This window comes from Ambystoma mexicanum, chromosome 1p (assembly GCF_040938575.1).
Source record: "Ambystoma mexicanum isolate Mex_15411 chromosome 1p, UKY_AmexF1_1, whole genome shotgun sequence".
In the NCBI taxonomy this organism is placed as follows: Eukaryota; Metazoa; Chordata; class Amphibia; order Caudata; family Ambystomatidae; genus Ambystoma; species Ambystoma mexicanum.
The window spans coordinates 362649417-362670795 of NC_090921.1; the positions used below are offsets into that span (position 1 = coordinate 362649417).

The window sequence follows — 21379 nt, forward strand, 5'->3', positions numbered from 1 at the left end:
TGCTTGTGTTCTATGTCTCCCTCTACACAGCAGCAAGTGAAGAAGAGGGCGGAGACGGCACTGTGGAGCAAAGCGTGGGGATGCCCCCACGGCTGCAGCGGAAGGGGTGGGTGAGCCCCCACAGGGGCTTGCAACGGCGGAAGACGGTGTGGAGCCATCCAGGTTGGTGGTTTCCACAGAGGAGGAGGAGGCCGCTACTGAGCTGCACATGGGGCCTGGTGGGGGTGATACCACTGGTGCAAGTGGTGCAGTCCAGGGGCAGGGGCAGGAGGCAGTACAGGTCACCGTGGAGGGGCCTGTGCATGTCACTGTCCCTGACACTGTAACTGCACCACCATGCACCAGCAGGGATGCCCCATCCCAGGCCCGTCCGCAGGTAGGGGGGATGTCTATGTCATCTGACACTCCTCTACCTGCGGACGAGGGGACCCCTGGCCGTATGGAGAAGGTCCTGATTGGTGTCGCGTTGCGCACAGGTGTCATTCGTGATGACGTGCGTGCTTTCCGGGGGGAGCACGCACGTCATCACGAAGAGCAGCGTGCCAAAGTGGCCCAGTTGGGAGCAACCATGGTTGGGGGTTTCGTACATGTGTCGGCCTCCTCTGTGGAGGCTATGCGCCAGTCGTTCTCCATGCCGTCTTCCGGCCCAGATGCCACCAGGGCCCCCTGTGGACCTGCCCCGACCAACGCAGCCAGCTCGGTGGGGCTCCCATCCCTGCCACAGTCCGGAGTCGGAGGTCCAGCAGGGGTGGAGACACCAGCAACTGGACCCCAGCAGATGGAGGATGTGCCGGCATCATCGGGCAGGGCACGTGCACGACGGCATCGGTGGATTCCATCAGCCTGGATGCCGTCGTGCTGGCAGAGGCAGTTGCGTCAGAGGCAGCGTCAGGCTCGACGTGGGAGGCATCATGGCTCGGGGCCATCTACATCAGAGGGGCAGGCATCGGCCGGAGTGCAGGAGAACCCTGGAATGGGAGTGTCTTCCGTGTGGCAGCGGTTGGGCCAGCAGATAGGTGCAGAGCGGCAGCGGGCGGAGGAGGAACGGCTCACAATGGTCAGGACGGAGAACTCCATGTGCATGGTGCTGAGGCGGGCTGAGTGCCTCGAGGGTATTCGCAGGGAGTTGGAGCTGGACACCGCATTATCCCTGCGAGACCTCGGGGCCAGTGAACATGCCCGCCTCCAAGCCATTGAACAGGAGTTCGATGATGCCCTGGCCCATGACATCAACCAGTGAGCCATAGGACTTGCCCGCCGCCATTGTATATAGTTCATTAGTGTTAAGTACAAAATGCCCCACATTTTTGTATATAGTTGTTTATTCTGTAGGCTTTTTTGGAGGTTTCCTTTGGACAGTTGGGCTCATGGACCCAGGATTTCATCCTTGTAAATAGTTGGAGTGTGCATTTGTCGGCTTTTTCTTTTTTGATTTTTCCATGGAGCAATGGATTTTACATTTTCATTTCTGTTTGGATTTGCTTTGTTGGAAGGAGACTTTGGAGACATTTTTGATTTCATATATTTTGGATTCTGATTTCCTTTTTTTATCATTATGTGACATTCTGCATTGTTTTCCTTATGTCCATTGTTTGGTATTTGATTTTCTTTCACAACATTTTTTGTTCAATACATTTGTTCCCGTACTTCAATGTGTGGTATTCTCTCATTGGTTTCATGCATGTCACGATGTGGGTGTTCACATTCACTGGCATTCACTGGCACCCATTGTGTGTGTGTGACGGACATGTGCTGATGTACATACATGCCATTTGGGTTGTTTCATGTAATGGGCATTTCAATGTGGGGTGTATGTTATGCTTGGTTGGTTATTTAGGCAGGGGTGGCGTGCCGTGGGATTTTGGTGGACATGAGGGCCATGCTTGTGGGTCATGTTGACATGTTGGGGGGGACATGAGTGGGGGCCTGCTGGCAGGTGCCCCTGACTGCTGGGGGGTGGGGGTGCTGGGGGACATGAGTGGGGGCCTGCTGGCAGGTGCTCCTGACTGCTGGGGAGTGGGGATGCTGGGGGACATGAGTGGGGGCCTGCTGGCAGGTGCCCCTGACTGCTGGGGGGTGGGGGTGCTGGGAGACATGAGTTGGGGATCATATTGCAACGTGACATGTGGCTTGGCTGGGGGGCATGCCCATAGTGGATGGGCTGCCTGCGGGACATGACCAGGGGTGCAGGGTAGTCCCCTGTGGTGTGGGCTGCCTGCAGGGGTCATGGAGGGGGTAGAGGGGACACCTGGGAGGACCCACACTGCCAATTCACATGTAAAACTTCCTGCGCACTCCTGAAATACACGTACCTAGGCCAAATGCGTGTGAAACTTCCCGCGTACCCCTGAAATACACGTACCCAGGCCAATCGCGTGTGAAACTTCCCGCGCACCCCTGAAATACACGTACCCAGGCCAATTGCGTGTGAAACTTCCCGCGCACCCCTGAAATACATGTACCCAGGCCAATTGCGTGTAAAACTTCCCACGCACCCCAGCAATACACGTACACCGCTCCACTAGGCCCGATCGCGTGTAAAACTTCCTGCGCACCCCTGAAATACACGTACCCAGGCCCGATCACGTGTAAAACTTCCCGCGCACCCCTGAAATACACGTACCCAGGCCAATCGCATGTGCGCACACCCGTAGTACACGTACCCCGCTTGCCGTTTGCTGTTTGCTAGCCCTGTAAACTGGTCCAGGGTTAGCGCAGCCCTTTGCGCTGGATTGGGTATTTTGATGGCTTTACCTTGCGCGAGTGCGTTCTTGGGGGCGTAACTGGCGCTGCTGCAGGGTCGCTGCGCCACTCTGTGCCACGGCTGGTTTTGGATGAGAAAATCCATGAATACGCTGTGCGCGGAAATCAATTTTAGCGCACGCGGCTGGCGCAGACATTCGCACAAGCATACTGTGTGCCAGCCGCGTGCGCCACTTTTGTGCAAGATTCTATTAATTTCCCTGTTAGTGCCGTGACCCATAGAATAATAACAGTGCCATTCGTGCATTTTATACCACAAAGTTATTTGACAATAAACTCATGGCAAATTATTGTAATGTCACTTCCCTTGGTGACTCAAAGAAGCAAAGACTGGTAATGCTTTTTGCAGTGATCTTTCTGTGAAGTCACTTATGTTGCCAACGCATATGCAAATTTGGATGTTTGCATATGTTTTGTCCCACAGGGCCTGGACAGAGCTCTAACAGATGAGTGTCGTGCATGTACAATGGTCCTACTGTTTTTTTGTGCTGTGTATATGTTTAAATGTCATCTCCCACTAATGTTACCAAAAATCATAGCTCTCAACCACTTATGTTGCAAAGGCAGGTGAAAACACCCGATTTTATTTTTGGTGGGTTAAAGGCCCATTGAAACGAATGGGCGTGCAGGAGGCTTGGCGGGTGAGTCAGCTCTTTACAAGGCGGGTTACACCCGCCAAAAGCGTGTGAGATGAGAGCTATGCCAAAAATATAGACGGGGAACAAGGGGACCAAATGCAACTGCGCGCACTGCAGGCCGCTTCTGATGCTACCACGCCTAAAGTGTCCTGCAAAAGCTTTCTGTAAAGTTGGCCACCCTAATGGGAACCCCGCCAGACAACCCTTGTGGGTAGAACCGAGGGGGCGGAGCCTCTATGTTTGTCCTGCCTAGTTTCTGAATTTGCCCCGCCCATCACCAGTTAACCCCCCCCTACCCAAATGTAAGGACACATCCTATAGGATGGGGAAGCGCCTGGGTGGGTCCGCCCACTCCTCGGATAATTAAGAAGAAGAAGTTGCACCCCTGCCATGTGTCCATGGCTGGCGGACTCATGTTTCTCTATCAAAATAGCTAGCTTTTTTTTCATTGTTAATGCAGAACTTATGAGACTGCCGAAATGCAATAAAACCGAACTGAGTGAATGTTTTCACACTCGACATGCGGCAGCAGGGTAAACAGAAACGGTCATCAGAAACTGCGTCAGAAAATCTAGAGCACTTGCTTGTGTTGAAATATATCTTATTTCCAGAGGATCAGACGTACTGATTCTTCGTATGACTTCTACATTTTATATTGCCGACTCATGCCTCCCAGTTGGAGGATTTGCCTGACCTAACATGGAGGTGCTGTTTTGTGCCGCCATGCGGTACAAAAAGAACTATAAGCCCCAGAAGTCCAATCGGCAGTGGTTTTCTTGTCCGGGTATCTGTGACTAGCCAATAGGGTGCCGTTTTGGAGCCAGAAGAGCTTTTGCGGTCACCGGCTGCTTGGGTGTAATGGCGCTTCTCGGGACGCTGCGGGGTATTTGGAGCGAGACGGCGACGGGCGGCAGGTAAACTAGGACACGGCGGTGATCTAAATGCAAAGGGAACAGAGTCTAGACAGCGCTTTCGTTTGTGCTGGCAGAGGCTCTTAAAGGACAAGGAAGAGCGACAGCAGAATTAGCCCTTCTTTTGGTTGTAAGCAGAGAAGAAACTTTATTGATACTGGCTTGTGGAGACAGACCGAAAAAAAGAACATTGAACTACAAAAGATTGTAGGTGATAGAGACTCGTTCAAAAGACACGTGCAATTAATGTTGTTGAAAGACAGCATCGGATCGCCGTGTACATAGATACGTGTGATCGCGACAGACCATCTACAACGAAAAATAAAAAAACGTAATTTGTACACACAGAAAAACTGTTATAGACACAGGTGATATCACGAAGATGCACGTTTTACCTTATGTTGAAGAAGGACTAAAGAATGCTTTGGTCTAGGACGGAAGACAGATTTAAGCAGCAACCTGCTAAGACATAGTGCTGTATAGAAACATGATTACATACACCTTGTTTGTACACATGAAAAAGATGTTTAGCAAATCATCCTAAAGTGCACAGGCAAACTATACACTTAGAAGAGATTCTAAACAGAGAACAGAGAAACAGTAATTAAGATCTGTTTTTAGTTGCAATGCTGGGATTTGTAGTTTTCCTTTCCGTTTTGAATTTAGGACAACAAATCCCAGAATGCAAAGATAAACATGCTGCATGAGTTTCTCGCCTATGGGATTGTGAAGTGTGACAGCGCTGCACATTCATGCCATAGAGAAACTTGCTTGCATCTACAATAGACTAAAGCGACACATTTAAAAATAGCTTCTGGAGAAACATTCTTGAGACATAATCCTAAGGAAGACTAAAGAGACACCATGTTGCGTATCCACATGTACACTGTAAAAAGAGTTAATATGGAAACATTCAAGACACAGAAGGTAGATAATACGAATCGTATAATGAGCACAGACATGCAGGGCTGGAAATAAAAAACATTTACTCTGTGATCCCACCTCCTGTGGGGCGGAGGGAGGGACTTCGGCTATGCTAACAGTGGAGTTCAAGAGTTTTTAAAAAAGACCCCTTTTAGTGTATGCATGAAAAGTCCACAAATAACATAATAAACTAAACAGATGATTTATAAATTATGTTATAGGTACTTGTATAGTGCACCGTCAACAACAGAGTTGGTCCCCAGGTGTTCTGGTAGATCTGTGAACAAGGAGGGCGGGTAGGGTTAGTCGGGTGGAGCAGGAGTAGGAGAGTGGGAGAGGTTGTGTGCTGTTGGCTGCTTCAGCTGGGTATACACTGGATGCTTGGCTTTGGTGCAAGTATCAGATCGGGCGAGCCCTTGTGTGCGGTTTATGAGTTGTTGATGCAGTGTGGTAAAGTGTGTGAGGTTTGCTGGGAGAGAGATGGTTGTGTGAGTTTTATGTGGGTTGAGTATGCAGAGATTTGAAGGTTAGGTTAGTGGGGTCTGTTTCCTGATTCAGATATTTCTGGTACCGTTTTGAGCTGTGTCCCTGTGGGTGGGGTTGTTACCAATGGGCCGTCTCACTGTGGTGTTGGTGCAGCACGGGTCCAGCTGTATCCTAGTGAGTATTATATCGAGCACTAGGTAAGTCTGAACCTTTCCTTCGGGTGTGGAACTGAGGTTGGTGTTACCTATTCTCTTGCTATCTATAGTGACAGTGGTCTGTAAGGGCTTGGAGTGGTTCAGGGTCAGTGTGCTGTTGATGAGGTTAGTCCTTTAGTGTTCCGAGGGGTGACTTCTTTAAGCTATTGTTTGGTTGTTGTTTGTGCAGTGGCTCGAGGTCCAAGGGCATTGGTGCATTGCAGCCTAGCAAAGCTGCAACACGTCATGGGATGACTCAAAATGCAGTTCTTCTTGAGTCTAGTGGATGTCACCAGGCACTGGTCGGGGTTGTCGTTTTCGGGACCCCCCCAAGTCTCTTGGAAAGGGTAAAAGCAGGCTCCCATTACTCAGCAGATTTGGTCTCCAGTGGTCGACTACCTCCTGAGCTTCTAGTATCAGACGTTTATACAGCAACCCAGCCAATCAAGAGGACAGCCAACCTCCCAGATGGAATTGGATCCCAGCAAGCAGGCTGGAAGACAAAGGGCTGCAGTGTTTTGGCCTCCCTCGCTTCTTGCCTTCAAAGACACTGGAAGTCTGGGTGGGCTTGCCTGAGGCTTCCCGCCAAAAAACTCACAAATAACTTTTCTCTCCCTGGAGAGTAGGGGGAAGTACCAGGAAAGGACAAGAAACCTAAAAATGATGGTAATTTTGGTTAAAAATGGGCATCCATGGGAGCCTTTACGTCAGTTGTGAAAACAGCCCACTGTAATCATTTTGTAACCCGTGCAGCAAAATGAGTACGACTGTAGCTTTATTTTTCCTCCCCGAAAGGGAGACTACGAAGTATTTATTTAGGAGCGCTAGGGTTCGTTTTTGGTTGTGAATTGCACACGGTGGCCAGAATTAATAGTAGATTCCTAACAGTCTCAACCTAGACCTCTTGTCTAAAAACCCATATTTTTCTTTTATTTTTTTTCTTTCTAAAGAGCAGTAGATTGCTTTCAAATTTAGCTGTATTAGAAGAGTATTCAAAATTTTTGCTGCCTCGACCGAGTAAAATCGACAGACCCTTTTGCTTTCTTAAAGCTGGAAACTTTCAGTAGACCGTTTTGATCTTCACAATTTGGTTAGAAAAACAGCAAGACTGTTGTTGGGTCGGGAGTATTTCTTTCTTTCTTTTTTCTTAGATTTGTGTGTCAGTAACATTGATCTGAAGTCCACCCGAGCTCTGATCAGCAGTCGGGGAAGCAATACAAACCCAGTTGTGATTTGTTCAAATGTATGAACCCTCACTAAAAGCCTACCTGTAGTATTCTGGGTTCATAGATTTTCCGGGTAGGCCTAGATAGATACTTGTTGAAATTGCACTCTGAAGCCAGTTAAGGGACAAACAAGTTTATTTGGTACAACCCCCAACTGTCCTTGTAATGCCATCCCTTACTCAACGTGCAACATTCTAAATTTTAAAACTACAACACTTTTCACCCTACATTTTCAAAATACTCTTACCACTTCGATTCATTGAGTAAATGATGCCCTTAATGTTTAAAACAAGAGGAAGAACAAATTGGATCTATGATAACAATACTTGACATGCCTACCATAGAACTCTTGGGTTCTTGATGCCCACAATGTTCTGATGCCTTTTCCACTCATAATTCGTCTTGCTAGAGCTATTCTGTTTCTGGAAGAAAGAACAACTTGTGTTTTTCCATCACACCATCCCCTTTTCTTTGACCAGTCACTCTCATCTCCCCAAGCGTCCACACTGGGGAAATTGACATGGTGTTTCTTCCATATCTGAAACAGGTGGTGCCTCTACTGTAGTTGAGACAATGCAGAATACTGCTCCTTTGCTGAAACTCAGCTTCTTCTCTCCAACACACACCACTCTCCCATCCGCATCTCCTTCCAAACACATTACTTGCTTGTACCACATTTCTTCTTTTACTCCACCGTGACCAGTCATCTAAACAAACATCTCCCTCTCTGACCCTTTCCAGAGGCATGATCACAGATATACCTTTAGGCACAAACTTAGAATTCCGCACCCTGACTACATCACGAACCTTGCCTGTGTGACATGCCTAGGGCTTCCTGTGACAAATCAACTTCCTGGGCACCAGTGGTCTGGGGATGAATATTGGTTTCTACAGTTTCTAAACCATCAATCAACCCCACACCTCTAGTACACCAGAAGGGATCCGAACAGATTGGAATACAAGTGAATTATAAGACCTCCTTGTCCAATTTTGGTAATGTGGACGGAAATGAATGCGTATCTCTGCAAGATCGTTGGTTAGTTGCACCACAGCGAACATACAATTATTACCCAATGATAAAAGGGACTGTCCAGTCAAGGTTGTATAAAAATATCTACTTTATTATTACTACAACCGACAGTTCTAGCACACTACAATTAAAACCCACACTGTAAAGGAACAGAGTACAGCCAATTTCACGAAGGAAAGGGATGCACTCTAGATACTGACATGAGTGTAGTTGGTAAAGTAATCAGTCTTATCGTTCAAGATTATTTGGTTCCAGCACCAAGGGCAAAGTGTCGTAAATGTCTCTAGGGGCCCTCAGAGAAGGACCAGGGGGGCAGAAACACAATGTACCCTGTGCTGAAGAAGTTCTTGGTGCTCAACGGCATTGAGACAGTTCCAGGGTAGCTTTGTAGCCCTTGAGACAGAGTTAGTGGCGGAAGACAGCTGCGGGTACCAATTGGCAGGCAGTTCGGTAAACGAGGCTGGGCAGATGTCTGCAGGCTGTCCAGCGTGGCGACTCATGGCCAAAAATCATTTTCTCTGGCGGATCTGGAATGCTGGTCGAGGCGGCTCAGACGGCTTTGGTCACTGCGGCGTGACAACAGTCAGCGGTGCAGCCGGATGCAGTTCGAGGACTTGATTGTCTCGAAATTGTCCTTACAAAGATGGACGCTGGATGATGCTTTTTGGCACTCCTTCTAGCTTCTTCGCAGGGCTTGTGTCCTTTCAAGGCCGGCGGCCCTAAGCTAAGGCGGGTGTTAGCAGGCAATAACCATGTCCTTTGTCCAGAGAATCTCCAGCACTTCCCACCTAGGAAGCTTGCTGTCAGAACCCAGCAGGGCATGCTCTGTGCTGGCTGGCTACCGGTTCTGGAGCTGCTCGACCCGTACTCTGAGTCCGGTATCACCCTCTGTTCCCTGGGAGATGTTTAGGGGAGGGATCTTGCTTCTCTCTTGGAACTCCTGGCCTTCCTTCACTGGCGGAAGATGTAAGGTAGACTGTACCTTCAGCTCGGGTCCAAATGAGTCCTTCTTAATCCTTGCGAAGACTTCAGATAATCTGATCAGTAAGGGCTCGCCCCTCTTTTAAAGCTAAACGGGGCCCAGGGTTTGGTGACAGCTAAGCCTAACTTAAGGGAGCTAATCCTGGGTCTCCACCAACAATCTTCAGTGATGCTTCAGGTCGGAACCAGGGCACTTGGCAACAGACCTGGGAAGGATGACAAAATATACTTCTAAGTCCCACCTATCTTCCTGTCTGCTGTACATCAAAGTGTCTCCCTAATTAACTGAGCCCTATGAAGCGCTTAATCACAACATGGGCCCCCTGCGAAGTAGGAGGTTGCAGGCAGACATTAGTCTCCTACAATTCACATACTTCCCTGCTCTGAAAGGAGTGGTTTCAGGCAGGACATTCACTGCCATTTCATACCAAGGAGGGGTGTTCGTACCAAGTTGATGCATTGCATTACAAAGAGGCATTGGGGTCTGGTCTCCATTGTCACTTTCTTCACCCAGGCCTTCCCTGAGGCCTGCTAATTAACATTCTTGAGTTTTCGCCACCACCAGCAAGGCTTGACAATGGTGATGCAAATCCATAGGGCCTTAAAATTCTAATCAGGCGGCCACGGCCAAAGGCTTTTGATGTACCCACGGCTGTCAGGTGTCAGCTGCACATGAAAGAGGAGGGCGGCGCTGGTAAGCTGTGTCCTCCCAGAGAACAAGACTATTTTACTGCGGTGCGGTGAGCGTGGAAAATATGTGCGGGAATGGCCCACATATGGGCCTTCTCCCATCATTCATTCTTTTAATTAAACAAAAAAAGCATAGGCAAGGGCTCTCTTCCCGTGCGGATGTTCGAAACCCTCACAACTCCCTCTTAATCATTTCTGCTTGCCTACATATAGCATTTTGCACCACATTCTTCATCTCTATTACCGATTTCGCACTCCCGCTCAATCTCGGCCTGAGTTTGAATCCTGCCTTCCTTCCTCTCATCAAATCAAACGGTGAACATCCTGTGAGGATGGCTGGTCGTCATCTATGAGCCTTGATAGCTTCCGACAACACCACTTGCCAATCAAAATTGTTCTCTACTTCCTACTGTAGTGCATCCTTTGCAAGTCTATTTGATCTCTTAACTAAACCATTTGCCACAGGATTATACAGCGCCATCCTGTAGTGTCAATAGTAAACATTTCCTAACAAGTCTGTAATTTCACGTGATTCAAACTGCACGCCAATGTCCATGGCCAGATTAGACAGTACACCTTACCTATCAAACACTTTTTTTCTCATAAATGCATTTACCTTCACTGCAGTCAGACGCTAGAGCTGTTACCCCCACCCACCTTAAAGTTTAATCGACCAACAATAGAGTGATTCTCATTCCACCTGTTCAGTTATCTCAACTGGAAATGTAGCTTGCACGTGAACGGTTTGAATCTTGTCACTCGCAGCACACTAACAATTCTTCACCACCATTTCTATGTCACTATCCACTGGCAGCTACCAATACGAGTCCCTCAATCTTCTCTCGGTAAAGATACTCCTTTGCGTGCCCAATTCACGAGTCTCATCCTCAACGAGGCAGGCTCAACGCTCCCCTCGTGGTACCCAATAATCCTTATGCCACCTCATTGTGAACTTACCTTTGTCTTCTTTGACACGATCTCCCGCAAACCCTTGGAGCATATGGCCTTTTGGGTATCGTACATGCAATGGATGGGGATGCAGAATAACGCTGACACCAAATAATCGAACCAACTCAGGAAGATGGCAGAGGTGCTGTTTTATTAACAATTATCTAAAACGTAGAGTTACAACCGACATCAACTGATGTTCACTCAAGCTCTCAGTGCATTTCTCATAAAAAGTCCTTATATGCAAAAAATCAGACGTGACGTCAGTCTGCGTGGCGAATAAGAAAAACCTACGAGGGATTGTTATACGCTTAAGGGGAACATCTAATTATACATTCTATAAGGGCTGGGATTGTGATTGGCTATACTGTCAGGTGGACACCTTATGTTTAGCTCTAAAACATGTAATCTACAACACTATTAAGTACACAGTTGATCAATTGTCTTCAAACTATACGGCCCTCTATAATTGGTTGGCACACTCGTGCCCTGTCTGGAACATTCGGTTGACTTAGCAGCACGTAAGCTCAGACCCAGGTGCCAGGAGGTGGATTTGACTTTACCTCCCCACCCAAATCGCCCAACATCGCTAATCACCCATACCTTCTCCCATGCAGATTGTCTTTGATCATGGCCTTGCAAAGTATTCTTGTCTCTGGGAACATAAGGGCGTACATGCTTTCACTATCGTGACAGGAAACCACGATTTAGCCCATTTTGCAGCATTTATATGTCTTAAATGAATAAAACGTGGGGCACGCTTAGTGTTCTTTCTTTGCACCTTAACAAGGGATGATTCAGCTTCACACATTCACTGCCTTCAAGAATAGATAACCAACCTTAGCTGCTTCAGTTTTGATACCAGGCCAGACAGCCTAGCCATTCGTTTCCACAATCTCAGCTTATTTTTGCTGCAACACAATTCTCCCCTTTTCTCTCCATGGGTCCTGGCTTACTAAATTCATGACACCGATGTTCAGTTTCTATACAATGGCAGCTTCGCCTGCAGTATTCCCTACCTATAGCCAGCTTCTAAGATTACTTAATCTACTTGCGTTAGTTATTGAACGGCTTGCATTTTCTGCAGTGCTTCGCACACGTGCAATCTTCTTTTCGCATATGAAAGTTTACTCTACTCTATTCTTCTAAGTTTTCAGTTTCTGTAAGGTTCATGCATTCTCTTCAGCCAGTATCCTCAGGGCATCACGCTCATCTTTCGTGACGTCACCAGCTCCTCTTTGCTCCTTTTCATATTCCTTCAGGGAGTTCCTCCCTCAGATTATCTTTGGGGATACATTTGATAATGTTTTCTCAGTGGGTACCTTCTTTCGAATATCCGCTGCGGTATTTGCACAACTGCTGGTGTCAAGCATCTCAGGCTTCCAACATATAGGGGGTACGGGGGGGCGGGATTTCCTGCAGAGGCATGTAACTGATCCTCTACATCTTCCGAATCCATGGCAATCCTAAATCACCTCTGCACTCTTTCATCCATTCTGACTTAATCAACGAGGGAATCACACTCGTCACTTGCAGTTTCCACCTTCCTCTCAACAAACAGTTGAGCATGTTAATCTAAACAGTCGCACCATTTTTCTGGCCCAGGACATACTCCACTAAAAATGTAGATTCTAGGAGATTGACCATTCACCGTATGCAGGGAGAAGCTGAACTAAATCCCTTGGTTGTCAATAGATATGTAGGAGGTTTATGGTCCGCCCTTTTTACATACAGAATACCCCCTCAAAAATGTCCTGGAATGTTTACGTCCACCATACCACCAAAGCCTCTCCTGCAATCATTGAATATCTCCTCTCAGCATCCCTAAGAACTCTACATGTGAATGCATTTGACCGGTATTGACAATTTTGTGATTTAGCCAATACTGCCCCAATCCCTTCATTTGCAACCACAGTGAGAAGGGTTTTGCACTTGACCTCAAATGAAGCCAATGACGGTGCCTTATCCACATCACCTTTCCGTTTTTCAAATTCTTCTTGGCATTGTTAAGACAACACAAAAGGAGCATGTTTTAACTGCAACCTTATATGTACTGTCTTTTCTGAAAATCCCAGAATAAACTTTACGTAGTATTCAGTCATTCCCAAAAATGATCTAAGTTGCTCCTTCGTCGTGGTGCCTGTACCACCACTTTGCCCAAGTGTTCTTTGGGTTTCATCTCATCATTGGCCTCTAATGTGTGACCTAAATAACTATTACCTGACATTTCGACAATTTGGTGGTCAAACCATGCAAAATTCTCAAAACTGTATGTACCCTATCCTTCTGTTCCTGCATGTTCCCCTAACAAAATGTCACCCTGAAAGTAATTTCCTTGCTCATTTTACCCAACAATGCTTGCATCAGACGCTTGAAAACAGCAGACGCTGATGACAAAACTATCCCCAAACAATCACAAATTATGTAAGCGGTCGTGACTCTTTGTGCAAATGTATCTGATGGCAGGCAGATGATAGTTCGAATGTTGAAAACCACAATGCCTGGCTAATTGCTGGCAAGAATTAATGTATTTTGGGCAAGGGATGTCTTATCCACCCATATATTAGCATTCAGTTCCAGTAAATTCACACATATCCTCAAACCGATGTGCTGTTTCCGTGCGAACACCACAGGAGACAACACCACAGGGGACAACCAACTATCTCTTCTATAACGCTAGCTACTTTCAGCTTTTCTAGCTCTTCTTAAGGGCCTCCCTCGCCAGAACTCGTACATTTCTGACCGTGTGCACCTTGGGTATGGCCTCTCTATTTAACACAATATTATGTGAAAACCGTTGCAATTTACCAGGTTTGTCTGCGAAAACAAATTGATACATGCCCATGCGCTCCTGTAGTAGTAATCCCTCTCTTTGAAGAAGAAAAGGGATCAGTAATCAGCAAGGTTAAAAAGCAGGGTTTTTAGATTCCTCTTAAACATTATCAGAGATTCAGAAGTTTTTATGACGGAAGACTTGGCCGGAAACACTCTGGTTTAGGTCTGGTGGTATTAATCCTGAAATATTCTTACCGCTACATTCGTCATACACTTCTGGTGATATTACTGCAAACGGGGATCCAGAGCCAACTAGCTTTTCTATTTATAGTTCAAACATCCATGGACCAGTCTTTTTCTCTCCCTGTGCTTGCAACAATGTACCTCCAGCACCTTTCGTATCTCCTTCGCACTCCATCATTTGAACACCTTGCCCAGTATTGATCCTGCCACCTATTTTCATCTCTGCGCCACATGGTCCTGCTACCAACGCAGACCATCTTTAGCACCCATGTCGTGACTGCAACACTAACCCTTCCTGCAATTATTTTCCATCCATCCATTGATTGCAGATAGGCATTCTCTCAGAATATTCAAGACGCTCTCTGTGCCTATGGGTAGATTCAGAAAGCATACCCACCTTTGCCAGGCAAGATCTCTCTAGAGGTTGATATCCAGGTTGAATGAGGGTGGTAGCAGAGTGTTATGATTTTGTGTTCTATGGCGTGAGGCACCTCTGAGTTACGCGCCATGGAACACAGGGATGGAACATTGGGTGCGGGGCCGTCCTGCTTGACAGTTGGGAAGTCTCAGTTTATATAACGGGAGAGCGGGTGGAGGTGGCTGGCGCTGCAAACGGACCCTAATAAAGTACCTACTTCATTCATTGTGTACTTTCTTCTATCGCAAAACAGATACAAGACCTTTGGGACTCCACAAGTAATTAATTTAGGTGATCAAGAAAGTGTGCTTTCTTTAACAGACTGGATGCATTTGGAGAAAAAAAAAATGGAAACCATACCCTGACGCCACTGGTCTCGAATGCTACAGACTGGTCCGCTAGGACCAATGCTTCAGCTGTCGCGTTATATTGAGACCACCCTTAACCTGTGGAGTTCTTTCCCACCCTCAATCAAGGGGCCCTGCAGTACTCGCAAGTTTTTTTAGCACTGGCCTTACTGAAGACTCAGTTACACAAATTCCTTCACCCCCACCGCCCCTGTGCCTACAGTGAACCAAGAACCACGCCGGTTTTGGAAGTTAGGTAATAGAGATCGCCTTATAACAACACACGCCACCTTTGTGGCTCCCAATGAAACTTCTTGTTAAACAAATCACGCGAGTTGGTTGGGATAAACACAAATCACAATACTTCATACAGATTTCACTTCAAGAAATAATCAAACTGGTCAATGAACGCAAGCAATTTACATCTATAGTGCTGTACAATTTCGTTTTTCCTGTGCACTTAAAGGCTAGCAGTTTGGTTTAGTGTTCAGCCATAGGTTCACAGTGCACCTCCTTTTGATGGTTGGCAGTATCTGTGAAAATGCTGCATTTATTTCTCAGGCAGTTATGTGATGGATTTTTCCAATCTGCACTTGGATTACATTTTTGTTTTAGCTTTCTCTGGATTTGAACTGTAGAAAGACGCACACATAGTTTGCCTAAATAGGCCCCTTTTCAGCAGGCAGGTTTCAGAATGCTGGTAGGTCATTGCCCAATGGACCTTTGATTACACCCCACACAGCACCACCACTGTCTGTCTACTTGTATAAGTAATCAAGAACTGTAGTTGGCCATCTCTGTGCTCTCACTGGGTCTAAAGCCTAGTTGCCTTGGTCCACGAGCGTATGCTCTTGCGCACCGTTGGTCACTGCATATTCCTTTTAAATTGAGTCTCTCGAAATAGTCATCCACCAATACGGGGATGAAACTCAGTTATATACGAGAGTAAAAAAACCCACAGGACATCAGTTGCCTCCGGGTTTATTTGGCCATCATACAGTCCTGGATGTCGACTGCCTTCCTCAAACCTGAAACCCTCTAAGACTGAATTTGTTCTTGTCACCCCCCCCCCTGCTAAACAACCCCCGTTCAACAGTATCTCAAAGCTTTTGATCCGCAACTCTTGGATTCAGCAAAATCCTTAGGCTTCACCATCGACTGCAGCCTGTCCTTCCAGAAACAAATGGCCAAGAAGGCCCAAAAGGCCTGGCCCCAAGACTCCACCCTTTGCACTTTGTTTTCTTACTGAATACATTATATGCCATCACACACTTTCCGCTTGATGTTAAGCTTACCTGCTTAGATCTTTGCACAGAGCCTTTACACTCCACTGCAGCCAACTGCACTCTCTCTGCAGTTCATCCATGTGTCACTCATTGCTGTCACAATGTAGAAGAGCACTTCATCTCCCTCTCCACGACACCACACCTCCACAGCCCAAAACGCAAACCCCAGGATAGCTTCCAAAAATAACACTGCACTCTTTCTACACTCCGTTTGCGTGGCGCTTCCTTGCAAATTCAAATACTTAATCCTGCCGCAGGACTTCCGGACTGTAGTGCATGCCATTGTGGTCTCACACATCCATGCGGTAAACACCCTTCTGAGGCTGGTTTAAACTTCTCACCTGTCTCATTGCTGGCGCATGGAAAGTTGACCAAATCACCCTGGTCTTTTGCAAAGAATACTGGGTTCCTCTCTAGTCCAGGGTACTATACAGACTGCATGTATCATATATAAAACAGTCATAAGTAGCATACCAGCGTACTTTGCTTCTCACACAACAAATGGACCAACCATGTCGAACATGCACCTGTAAGTAATCCTTCACTTGTCACGCACCAACCCTCTTGGGCGCGATCCATATATGGTTTCAGAGTACTCCCAAAATTTGCCAGTTCTGCATAGCTCTCATAAAGTGTATTTTTCAAAAATACCTGACATGGACCAGTTCTGTTAGATGGACAAACCACAAATCAAGTTGGGAGGAATCAAGTTGGGCAACGGATCGGTTGTGAAGAGACGAGCGAGTTCAAGAGTACAGCGAGATGCATTCATTGAGGTAGTGGGGGCAAGACCTTGGATTTGTAGATTAGTAGTCGGAATTTAGAGGGGGGGATTATTCATGGAGAGTTATCCAGCATTGTGATGGTATGTGGAGGTGGGCAGGATCTGGGTAGGTTCAAAAGAGTGTCACAAAGTTGTGGACTTTTTTAGGGCAGCAAAAGAGCAGTGGGATGGAGCAAGAAGTGGGCTCACACAGAAGTATAGTTTTCCAAGCAAAAGAGTAGTGCTAAGAGTTTTAGTTGCGTGGGATGTGGGTGGAATTTTTGAAAGTTTAGGAGGTAACCCTTGCAGTGGTGCAGTGGCCTTGATGGACTGGTAGTTTCCGGCCGTGTGAAAGAACCCCACGATTGCGAGCCATGAGCGAGGGGTTTAGGAGTTCAGTGGGGGAAGAGATGTGGGAGTGTGGTTGGCGGCACCAAGTTAGGTGACTTCAGAGTTTAGCATGATGCAGCATAGAGCCATCCTTTGGCGGATGGCTTTTTGTGTTCAGAGATTGCTGGGGAGAAGGAAGGGAAGGAGACTAATAATATTTGAGTATCGGCAAAGAAGTGATATTGAAAGCCAAAGGAGGAAATTAGTTTACAGTTGGAAGAGGTCTACAGGGTGAAGAGTAGTTCTAGGACTGGTCCTGAGAAACACCCACTGGAAGGGATGTTTGGGAGATAGTGCTGGAGTCCCAGGTGATGAAGAACATGCGGTCAGAGATGGGGATGGATACTGTGATGAATCCCTCACTGAAACCCTGCTTACAGTATCCTCCCAGGTGGCCAGGTAAAGGCAAAAGTTTCCTGATGCGGACCGTGAGGGTGGTGTACTGCAGGGCGATCACCGGGGAGGAAAAATGCTTGTGCAGGGGCTATTTGTGGGAGGAGACACAGTATTTAACCTCTTGTAAAGAAGACATCCTACAAATACTACAGTATGTAATGGTCTGTTGCCCTCATATTTGTAGGGTTTGAAATTAAGATTCGATGAGCAGGAGCTAAAACTAGCTCCTGTGTTTAGCTACCGCAGGGGAACCCGGAGCTACCAGAGATGCTCTTTGTGTCCATTTTGTATGAACCATGTGTTTAGATGTGTTCTAATTCTTCTTTATTAACTTTCTAAAATACTCAGTTAATGTCACACTTACATGTTTGGAAGACACCAGTTGGCCCTAAGAGCCCCCCTGTAGCAGTTGGTTTTAAGCTAAACCAGGCTCTACTGTGCTAGAGGTAGGAGCTAAATAGCACTCCTCAATTTGGAATCCTGTAATTCCATTGTTCCCCAAGTGGACCATCTGAACTCAAACAAATGCAGCAATAAACCATGTGGTGTTAACAGTAATAATTATTCTGGTATAACTGAAGAAATGCATACGATTATAAACTCCCAGAGTCTAATAGAAGGCGTAAGACCAAATATCCATATTCCTCTTCTCAAACCTACCTTATTACTGGTTCTTGGGATATCCCTTTGTTAAATGTCTTAAATGTCTTAAAAAGTACCTTTGTAGCAAAAGTTAAAAAACAAACTTTTTCATTAGGGACTTCAAGTCCTAGAATTTCCTCCGTACTGGGACGAGGAAGAGGGATGCAGCGGTACAAAAATGCAGGAGTGGTCAGTTAATTAAAAATGACCTAAGGGAGACTAAGAGGCTTAAAAGGCCCCCTTAGCTGCAGGTAAAAGGGAAGCAGAATTGCTGAAGACTCTGCATCCTGTGTATGCCGTGGGAGGAAGAAGTAGAGGAACAAGAAGATGCTGAGACCCGTGGGGGTCTGTGCCTCTAGATTTCCAAACTACTGAGGTCGCGGAACAGGAAGCATAGAGTAGAAATGCTTGCCCGGCAAAACTACGTTGTGCAGAAATTGCGTAAGTGAGAGGCGGACTTGGTGCAAGCAGTCGAGAGGATTCGGGTGGCTGGATTGCACCAGAGACACTTTGGAGCCAGAGCGGCTCCAAACCAGCATGGTGGATGCAGCAGCGACCACTGAGAGTGTGCGCCTGGTCGGGACAAGCCATGGGACCAGCGGTCCGGCAAACACAAAGCAGAGCACCTAGAAGCAGCTTAGTGCTGCTGAGACGAGAAAGTGACTCCTGGGCACTCTGGTGCAGGCCGCATGTTAGCACAGGCAGGATCACTCGCAAGCGAAATGAAAAGCAAACTGATGAGCATCACGAATACCGAACTGTTGAAAATGAACAAAAGCTAGTTTAAAATCATTACGGATACCCAGCTGTTGAAATGTACCAAAGCCAGGTAATAAGCATTATGTATACCGAACTGTGGAAAACTTACTGAAGCAAGTTAATAAGCATTAATGAATACCAAGCTGTTAACAATTTACAGAAGTGGCTGGTGTCAATTCAAAAGAACACTAGAACGGAGTTTGTAAGATTGTGCAATCACCAACAACCTGGTGGGTAGTCCTCATCAGAATTTCATGCATACCACCAATACCCAAGCATAGCTAAATTAAAGAACAGGCAGTATTGGTCTAACAGAAGTTGCCAAACACAACAGGAGAATGTTAAAAAGCCCCCAGTTGTCAAGGTTGCTACTCTGGTTCGGGGACACCTATACTTGTAATTAATATAAACTCACATTGCTACTGCCCAGGCAGGTGATTTCTATTCCTCCACCCCTCCTCCCCATGTGTTCCTGAGTCATCTAGCGCTATCACCCAGCTCCCCCCCCTTTGGGATTACCCGCTCACTTTGGAGTCGAGGAGGGGGGGGCGGTGATTCAGGGCAAACTCAGTGACTATTATCACTGAGTTTGCCCTGAATCACTGCCCCCCCCCTCGACTCCGAAGTGAGCGGAGCCCATTCATGCTTGCCAACCCAGGACCTCCCGGTCCTTCAGGGCTGCTGGCTGAGTACTTGGTTGTTCTTTAATTGGTTGCTTGTTTTCCCAGTTCGTCAGGATCACCTCCCTCGGCCGTCCTGTGCAGTCTGCCAGCAGTGCTCTTGGTAGTGGTAGCTCTCCCTCCCTCCCTCTCCGCCCTAGTCAGCGGCTGCTGGTGACTGCCCGCACTGTCTCTGTGCGCAGACTGCTCCCTTTTGGGGTTGCTTCCTTGGACAGTCCATCCCATGTAATCAGGGCGCATATAAAATAATATTCAAGAGCTATGTGTAGACATTGTGGAAGATTATATAATCAATGAACATATGCATGTGGATTCATATTTTGCAAATGACTAAGACGATCTGCCCATACATTCTTCTAATCTTTGTATATGACAGATGTTGTTCCGCCAACGCTTAGTTGTAACGTTTTGGAATTGTTTCCAATTAGCTATTGACTTCAGATCTATTAAATGCAAGATATTAGTTAGAGGCAAAGGGATATTCACTTTAAAAAATGTTCTCAAATGTCTGTGTCCTGCAAATATAAATACAATCGAAACATATGTTTTGGAAAGAGCCAGAATCCTCTTTACATGACCAGCATTTACCATCATCCTCTCGATTTGGTTTTAAGTAATTTCATAGGGATTATATATGCTCTATGCATAAAGTAAAAATGATTTTGTGTGATATTGGCAGATAAGGATGTGGAGTTTAATCTTCTTACACAATGTCGACCATGTATTTTCATCAAATGTGTCAATACAATCTTTATCCCACTGTGATTTAGATGACCATTTAACACCCGGTTTTCTTAAATACATAGTCACTATAAAATTTGGCTGCGTTACCCAATGAATCCGGGACTAAGCATTGCATTCTGGAGGTATCCAGTTCTAAGTCGTTCACATTATAGAGGTTACATTTATCTAAATTGCCATTTATTAAATCATTGTAGTAGTCGGAATCTGAGCTAGGCAAAGGGACATTTTCTTTAAGGTCTTAAATATTATATTGGGCCCTAGAAATATTTTATGACTAAACCTGGTCCCCTTTCCCCTTGTTCAACTATTGATTCTGAAAGATAGATCTCCCGTTGATGGTAGTGTATTTGTTATATCGTAAATGGGGTGGAAACATCTGAGACAAGTTATTTGTAAAGGGGAACAGAAAATATTAGAGGTTACTTTGATGGGGCTAGAAATTCTGGAGGGAATATGACGACAAAATATACAAAATAGATCACAAATCTTGATTGGGGCCGTCAATTAATTCTAGTTCATTATGAACTCATCATAACCTTTTAAATTTCCGGCAACCGAACTCCTCCATTCTCATAGGGTGCTTTATTTTTTTTTTCTAGCAATTCTCTTGCGTTTCCCAGCACACCGCAGAAAGTTCACCAGGATCGAGTTTAAGGATTTGAAAATGGAAGTGTTAAGAGGACTGGGAGCATTTGCAGGAAGTAAAGAATAATTGGTGATCCCATAATTTTGATGTTTTAAACATCCCCAAACGTGGAGGACAGTGGTTATAACTGGGAAGGACATACTGGGTGTGCTAACATGCATGACATTGGAGTCCTTTCCTGTTAAATATTTTGCTGCATGCATAATATATTACAACTTTTATTCAAAATACATAATTTCCATAACAGAAAGGTGATAAAAGGCGTGATGGACTAAGACACTTGGCATCCCTTTTTCTGATAATTATTTTTTAAATTTTTTATTTTATTTGTGTCTTTTATGCCTGAAATGCAAATTGAAAAAACACTTAAACTGAGCTCTTTCAGTCTGAGCTCGAAGCTTAAACTATAGATTCTGAGAAGGTTGGGAACATCTTATTTATTTATAGATTTATATTGCGCCGAAAACCTGCCGGCATTGGGGCGCAAAAACACACACAA

The 21379-nt window shown here is 46.1% G+C and overlaps 1 protein-coding gene across 1 annotated transcript in view; it reads left to right on the forward strand.

Moving 5' to 3' along the window:
- Positions 1 to 4172: 4172 nt before the first annotated feature.
- Positions 4173 to 21379, forward strand: part of MRPL34 (mitochondrial ribosomal protein L34) — a 29820-nt gene continuing 12613 nt past the window's right edge. Inside the window, exon 1 of the mRNA XM_069648956.1 lies at positions 4173 to 4315. Coding sequence (XP_069505057.1) covers positions 4260 to 4315 — 56 coding nt within the window. The 5' untranslated portion in view covers positions 4173 to 4259. The remainder of the gene's footprint in view (positions 4316 to 21379) is intronic.